The following is an 8,304-nucleotide window of genomic DNA, read 5'->3' as shown; positions in this document are numbered from 1 at the left end:
AATGCAATGCCTCCTTTTATGCTCTTCTATCTATCATGAATATGCTTATTCCTAAGTCTAATACATGATTAGACTACATAGCATGCTTTATGTAATCATGGTGATTAGATCTAGTATGTTGATCCTTCTTGATAGCTAGACATGTTCACTTGTGTTCGTGCCCTTAAACTGCCTGCGCCGATAGAGAGGATCATGACAAGATCTGGCTTGTGTAAGGTGGAGGTTTTTGGGAGATTGACCAGAGGTAGTAGTTTAAAGATTGCTTTAGATGAGATGCATGTTGTGCTTGCCTTTTAGCTATAACTACAACTAGAAGATGATAAGCTCTTGTAGCTGTGGATATGATCAATCTATGCTCTAGCATTCATATCTATTATATTTACCTTTATATGTAATCCATGCTTTATGTTAGGACTAATCTGTTAGATTAGAAGGAAATTCCTAGTCAGCTCACTGCCGATCCACAGATTGATAAACTTTGGATAGAATACTCTAAGGAAAATGCTACAATGATCCGTGCGTTTGCGGTTCACAAACTGGCGTGCTAACTGACGCTAATAGCCACCTGAGGAGGGACTTTTTCTCTATAGATTCTATGGTTTTGATCACGCCTTCCAAGTCCTATCCATGCGTGCCTTATTTCTGGTGAGACGATGTGCTTCTTATAGGTAGTTGAGCGGTGACTGAAGAGAAGAGGTTGTTTCACGTAGCTTGGCAGCAGTTGTGTGGCGGGTCATCTCTTGCCCTTTCATTTCTATATCCACTAGTAGCATCTTTCTATGACATTCAACGAAGCATTGTTTTTTTTTCTATTTAGTGCTGATCCAATCGAAATATATCTTGCACATAAATATAACAAGGTGTTTTGCCATTTACACAATTTAGTAAATGAGAAAAAGAAATAAAATAAATAAAAGAGGAAAAGTGGCATGATAATCAATATGTTAAGGATATAAGTCGCAAATTTCCTAGTCAATCTTCAAAGTGGTAAAATTTGTGAAAACACAAGTTGAGAGTGCTAACAATCCAATTTTCCCTATTGGAATAGGGACCACATGGGTTAGGTCCTTTTCTTAGCACGGTGAGTTATTGATAACTAAACTTCAAAATTGCATCATTCGTTAGCTCTGCTCGTTTTGTAGTTAGTTACTGGAAATCATTGCTAAACATTCATCATGGAATTAGGGAGAATGAGAAGGGAAAGACATTGGAGTACAGAGTGAGGAACGTTGGATAGCACTAGCGGAAGATTGGGTGAAACTGAATGTTTATTTTTCCTTTGGGAGGTCATTAGGGAAGACAAGTGTGGAGTGGTTATTAGAGACCACTTGGGTCATGTCCTCTTATTAGCATGGTGAAGTTTAGAACCCTGCTTCAGTTGAGGAGCTAGAAGTAGTAGAATGCCATGATGGCATTCAGTTAGCTAGCGGCGGGAGTGGATAAAAATGTCATCATCTCTAGAGTTTTACTACCTAGTGAATACAAGCTCCATGGGCCTTTTGCCTGGTATGAGGATTAGTAAGACTTCTTTTTTGAAAGATTCGGATATTGCCTGTTTATATTAATAACAAGAAGTGATTACATATATAAGGTGCCCAGCTTATTTTCTTTGGCAAGCAGACTGCTCAACCATGGCTAGAGTCTAACCAAGTAATCGAATTGGAAAAGAGTGACACAATTAGCTCGTGCAGTCATGCACTAGTGAACCTAGCAAAATGGATGGTTTATTTGCCATGTGGAGAGCAAATGCGCCCTTATGTATATTGAGCTCTTGGAAAATGATTATATTGTAACCTTGTTTCTGATTAATGGAGGCACCTTTTCCTCACAAAAAATATAGTATAACATATCAATGTATTATATGTGATACGTTTATATATGAAAAAAATTTGCTAGAAAACATGCTAGGTGATGTAAATTTGTTGGCAGACATATTATTGTAAAATGTTCAATGTTGTTATACTCTCTTGTTATTTTACCAATTTGCTGGAAGACACTAGGTTAAGGGGGAGAGACAAAGACAAGTAAATGTCATCTTTGTCCCTAGCACCATTGCTCAGATTCTTTCTTCTTCATCCGTCCTATGCGCCCTAGGACCGATCTTTATCCTTCCATGCGTCCTACACGCTGGGGGGGGTGCCAATAACTACTCGGATGACTCCTACAGCTCGCACCTGGCTCCAAGGCTCGGGGGCTGTGCACCAAGAAAGTACTCAAACGGTAATTCTGTGAAGACTAAAGCTCACTAGATCCTTGGATTGATCATTCTAATTATCCCAAGACGCGGAGGCTGATTAGCTACACCCCAATAGTTGATTGTTTTCAAGACGAAGTAACAAGACTTAAGACTTTTGTGGACCCTTAGCCTGATTCTTTGATTCAACCTAAGGCTCGGGGAATACTGCATATGGAGTGCGTCTTCCAACACCCTCCATATAACATTAAAAAAAATGAATATTACAATATCAAGAAGATTGCGGCTTGAGCATATCATAGCCTCTTTGCAACTTTGATGAAAAATCTTGAAGATCCAGCCAAGATAAGTACCTGGAAAGAGATAAAACTACTCAGCGAGAATCTAAAAGGTACTCGGAAAAGGCTGCAAGACTCGACTTGAAGTGTTCAGGGGCTTGTAGGGGATAGATCCCCAGGTACTCGCAACGAAGGAAAAAGATGGACCCCGACTAGTATTCTCGAGTACTCCTATTAGGACTCCTACCTTATAATTCTAATAGGATTCCTACATATAACTGACTAGTAATCCTGCCCCCTTGCTATATATAAAGGACGGCAGGATCCCTAGATCGGCAGGCACAACATGAGGCGCTCAAACCCATACCTCAACACCCAAGCATAGGACATCATATACTCCACCCAAACAAGATGTAGTGTATTACTCTACTCTGGTGATCCGAACCTGTATAAAGATATATCTTGTGTCCTTGCGTTTACCATCAGGTCCGGCGATCCCTTCAAATAATCTACTACCACGGAGTATATCTTGGAAAAGGTGTATGAACAATGGATTGACCACATACACAACTTGTGTTCTTTTAAGATAGTCTTCTTTATCTCTACACATGTACAAGATCCGATATATCCTAGACATGAATACTAGTTTGTTCTGCTTTTATATTATTGTTTCCTTCTTGCAATTAATATATACAGTAGTTGGAAAGGAAATATTTTGGCAGATGCTAATCCTTTCTAAGCTTTACCATGCATGCGGATATTACAAATCTAGAGGGACAGCCTTAAAAAAGTCAAGGTCGGCCCATGGATCACACATGACCACAAATCACAAAAATCTAAAATCCAAATTAAACTTAAATGTATTTATAGCAGGCATTGTACTTGAAGCACAAAAAAAAGAAAAAGATACAGTGTAGAGCATATCAAATATCTTCTATGTGAAACTACTATAAATATAGTTGGACGTCAGTTATATAAGAAAATCATGTGTCTGCTTTATGATTTTGGATATTGAAAGCCCTAATGAATTCTTTTGCAGCCAAGTTTTTTATATTTAAGAATAAGGTAATAGCAGAGAACATGTATAATAATATCCTATACCACATTAAGAGCCGTATAATTCTAATGGCAGGTAGCAAAAATCATTTATTTCCTTATATCCTTGTTGATGATTGATATCCCATCTCTTACATCTACAAGGCAATAGTTGAAGTACCTTATAAGTTGTAGCCTTATAAAATTTCTGGCATTTGCTTGGCTGCTCATATCCTTTGATGTCTATAAAACCCGGGTACACTGGCGGGCTGAAACCCAGGCCTCGTAGGCGCGCTTTCAGCTCACAGGGTCATTCGTCGAACACTTCTTCTCCCGCGCCATGGCGGGTACGCAATCTCTCTCTCTCTCTCTCTCTCTCTCTCTCTCTCTCTCTCTCTCTCTCTCTCTCTCTCTCTCTCTCTCTCTCTCTCTCTCGGCACCACGCAGAGTGTAAATAAGGCAGTGTCTATTCGGTTCCCTCAGCTCCCTTCTTCCCACCGTGCCCTGCAGCTCGACGTCTCCAATGGGCGCCGGTCACCACCGCGCTCCTCCTCTTCCTCCTATTCCTCGCTGCCGTGGGAGCGGCGCCCGCCTCGGCAGCGCCAGGGGGGCGCAGGGAGGTGGTGACGTCGCCGCATGGCGCCGTGGCGGCGGACGACGGGCGGTGCTCGAGGATCGGCCGTGACGCGCTCCGCGAGGGCGGCAGCGCCGTGGACGCCGCCGTGGCCACCGCGCTGTGCCTCGGCGTGGTCAGCGCGGCCTCCAGCGGCGTCGGCGGCGGCGCCTTCATGCTCGTCAGGCTCGCCGACGGCACCGCCGTCGTGTACGACTCCCGCGAGACCGCGCCCCTCGCCGCGTCCAAGGTGAGTCGTCGTCAAAGGCCTTCGCCGCAGGAATTTGCGAGTGACTTGCTCCGAGCTAGTAGCATTTTTCTTCTGGTCTTTGTCACAACACAACGAGTACATCGATGACAATTCCTCGGGCTGACTAGGAGTCTAGGGAATCATGGTACGGCGCGATCGAGGTGTCCCGAGGAACATTGTTGTGAAGGAATGTGACAAGAGAACGGAGTATAAAATGATCATGACAGATACGAGTAGCCAGTAGCTGGTAGTTGATTCACATGGTGGTTGTTGCTTGGGGATCTTGTCTTTCAGAGAAGAAATTAAGCAGGATTCATTACGAGGGTGTTTGGATCCTCGGGTTAAATTTTAGCCCCTGTCACATCAAATGTTTGGACACTAATTAGAAGTATTAAACATAAGTTAATTACAAAACCAATTTCACAACCCCTAGGCTAAATCGCGAGACGAATCTATTAAGCCTAATTAGTTCACGATTTGACAATATGGTGCTACAGTAAATATTCGCTAATGATGGATTAATTAGGCTTAATAGATTCGTCTCGCGATTTAGCCTAGGGGTTCTGCAATTAGTTTTATAATTAGCTCATGTTTAGTCCTCCTAATTAGCATCCGAATATCCGATGTGACACGGACTAAACTTTAGCTCCCCTGGGTTACCTACAAAGGGTATGGCCGTATGGGTGCTAGGCAGTGTCTTCCTCCAGCCAATTTGACAGTGTTGTTGCGTGACGGGAAGAAGAAGGACCATGCCCTGTGGCTGCAAAATTTATCCTTGTGGCCGTGTGGTCTCTAGGTCAGGATAGTGGCGCCATCTCCAGCGCAGTCTCTGTCGTTGCTCTTCTCCTGCCGGGTGGAAAGCGCTTCACGGTTCCACGCTTTCGTGATTCGTCCACTTGCTGGTGTCCCACACATGGCTGCTGCGCTGTAGCGTCTGGGCCGGTGCAGGCACGAGCACAAGGAAAATTGGGAAAGCCAAAAGGAATCCAAGCTAGTAGGGTTGATGCTTACGGTTCCAACAACCGTGCCCAAGATCATTCAGATACGGCTCCTTTTATCAGTCAACGCGCACTAGTGTTTAAGCACAAAATCTGCGTGTTGATAGGTCCTTTTAACTGACATTAAAAAAGTCACTGATTCAGCCTTTCAGATATCATCAGATTGATCAGATCACTTTTAAAGCAGAGCGCTTGCAAAAAATTAACTTCTTAATTTTTAGAACATGGCCAGCTTGAGGGTAATGCGAGTTTGTGTGACACTGTGACTAGCTTCTGCTTTAAGTCATGAGCAGAGGAATGATCGTTTTGCTATGTTTCTTGTTCCAAGAACTCGAGAATCTGGTAACGAACACTTGAACTCCAGCCATGCGTTTGTTCAGGACATGTACGGCGGCAACGCGACGCTGAAAGCGCGGGGCGCCCTCTCGATCGCCGTCCCGGGGGAGATCGCCGGCCTGTACGAGGCGTGGAGGCGCCACGGCAAGCTCCCATGGAAGCGCCTCGTCCTGCCGGCGGCGCGGCTTGCCCGGGCGTTCAGGATCTCGCCGTACCTGCGGATGCAGATGGAGGCGACCCGGGACGGAATCCTCGCCAACAAGGGGATACGGGCCGTGTACGCCCCCGGCGGCGACCTCCTGAAGGCCGGCGAGGTGTGCCGCAACGTCCGGCTCGCGAGGACGCTGAGGGCCGTCGCGGAGCAGGGGCCGGGCGTGTTCTACGACGGCAAGGTGGGGGAGCGGCTGGTGAAGGACGTGAGGGAGGTCGGAGGGATCCTGACGGCGGAGGACCTGAAGAGGTACCAGGTCAAGGTGCGGCGGCCGCTGACGGAGAACGTGATGGGGCTCCAGGTGGTCACCATGCCGCCGCCGTCGGCCGGAGGTGCCGGGATGCTGCTTGTGAGTCCTCTGCGCTCTGATTCTCTGAACAGTGCTACCATTCGTTCATATCTATCTTGTCACGTTTCGCACCAAAAAAAAAAACTTTATATCTTGTCATGGTCCTAAGTCCTAACACCCCAGTTCACTTGTGAAAAATAGATTTTGAACATCCTTGCTCAGTATGGAATTCCTTCTGGTTTTGCTGGCTCTCTTGGAATACATCGCCTCATCGAGTCCTTGAAACATTACATGGCTGTAAAGATGAACCTTGGCGACCCGGACTTTGTGAATGATAATGGGGTTGTATCTGATATGATGTCCCAAAAATTCGCTGCTGAGCTGAAGAAGACCATCTACGACAATATGACATTTGAACCCAAACATTACGGTGGAAGGTGATAACATTTTTTCAGCATAAGAATTTCTAATTTACTGATAAAATAATCAGTTCATATCATGAATCTGATTTTTATCTTCTTGCATCACCTCATCATTTACTTATTTCATTAATATTTAGTGCTGCAATATTTGTTGTGTTGCAAAAGAAATATTCAGTCCTATGTCCACAGAGGCAGGCAGAGTATGCTGATTTCCTTAATCAACTTGTGTTTCAGGTGGAACATCCTTCAGGACCATGGAACCAGCCACCTGTCCATCATCGACAGCGAGCGAAACGCGGTTTCGATGACCAGCACCGTCAACTCATACTTCGGGTCCCTGATCTTGTCCCCAAGCACAGGCATTCTGCTCAACAACGAGATGGATGACTTCTCCATGCCGGCAAACACAACCGCAAATTCTCCGCCACCAGCTCCGGCCAATTTCGTCAGCCCTTTGAAACGGCCTCTCTCTTCTATGACTCCGACCATAGTCCTCAAGGTAACTACAGCGCGAAATGGAAGTTGAGAAGATCTGTCAGAAAATTGCAGATTTTATTTTTGAACGAACTGCAGTTTTTTTCTTCTGAAAACTTGTGGCTATTCTTTTCTGCGCCACAGGATGGGAAATTGAAGGCTGCAGTTGGCGCCAGTGGCGGTGCCATGATCCCTGCTGGAACGATCGAAGTGTTCCTCAACCATTTCGTCAGGAACATGGATCCACTGGCTTCTGTCATGGCACCAAGGGTGTATCACCAGGTCTGAATACATCTTTTTTTTTCAAAAAAAAGAAATAATTCATCATCCATCAATGAAAAATTGCTTAATCCTCTTCTCCGGGGCGCTGATGCCGTGATGCCTCACGCTGAGAGAGACCCGTCACCGGCTGGATAGATCCTCTCCCTTCTCAGCTTGGTTTTGCTTGCCATGTTCGCAGCTGATCCCGAACGTGGTCCAGTACGAGAACTGGACGACGGTGACCGGCGACCACTTCGAGCTCGACGCGGCGACGAGGGCCGACCTGCAGAAGATAGGCCACGTACTGAAGCCGCTCGCCGGAGGCACCATAGGCCAGCTTGTCGTGCACAACGTGGAGCGCCACGGCGACCTCACCGCTGTCAGTGACCCCAGAAAAGGCGGCGTCCCGGCCGGTTACTGAAACAGCTAGATCGATGCACGGGTAAATTAGCCGCCGCTGCGTATGTGGGATCGATCGGTTTAGCCACACTACAGTCTTTGTATTTTTGTTCAGGGCCTTTCAGAAAGGCCGCCGAAAGCACAGCTGGTCCAGATGGATGGGCCTGGATTCAAGTTAAAATTTCCGGCCCATTAGTGTAAATGGAAGATGGAAATGGGTCACTCAACTATCGACTTTACTCCTCCAACCGCAAAACCATGCAATACCAGGACCCTCGTTGATTTTAGCGGTGATTCTGTGTGACATGGCGTGATTTTGTGTGACATGACTCCACATGTAGGCCACATGTGGAAGTGGGTCCTCGTGCCATGTGGCTTTCTTCTTCCGTTCTCTCTTCTCTCTCCGCTCTCTCTTTTCCCCTTCTCTCCTCTCTCTTCCTTCTCGACTCTTCCACCTCCCTTCCTCTGCCTCCGACCGGCGATGCCCTCACACAGGTACCTCGCCCATGAGGGCCACATCAACTTCAGCGTCACCGCCGCCTTC

General features: G+C 46.1%; 1 protein-coding gene across 1 annotated transcript; it reads left to right on the top strand.

Annotated features, from left to right (window-relative positions):
* The first annotated feature begins 3,699 nt into the window (after positions 1-3,699).
* On the top strand, positions 3,700-8,047 carry LOC117862633 (glutathione hydrolase 1). The gene is made up of 7 exons (XM_034746135.2): positions 3,700-3,854; positions 4,018-4,370; positions 5,749-6,264; positions 6,406-6,641; positions 6,861-7,125; positions 7,245-7,382; positions 7,561-8,047. The coding sequence occupies exons 1-7, from the start codon at positions 3,848-3,850 to the stop codon at positions 7,780-7,782; spliced, it is 1,737 nt and encodes a 578-aa protein (XP_034602026.1). The 5' UTR covers positions 3,700-3,847; the 3' UTR covers positions 7,783-8,047.
* Positions 8,048-8,304: the final 257 nt, after the last annotated feature.

This window comes from Setaria viridis, chromosome 7 (assembly GCF_005286985.2).
Source record: "Setaria viridis chromosome 7, Setaria_viridis_v4.0, whole genome shotgun sequence".
In the NCBI taxonomy this organism is placed as follows: domain Eukaryota; kingdom Viridiplantae; phylum Streptophyta; class Magnoliopsida; order Poales; family Poaceae; genus Setaria; species Setaria viridis.
Note: the sequence above shows the minus strand (reverse complement) of the source record. Positions and strands in the feature narration are given on the sequence as shown.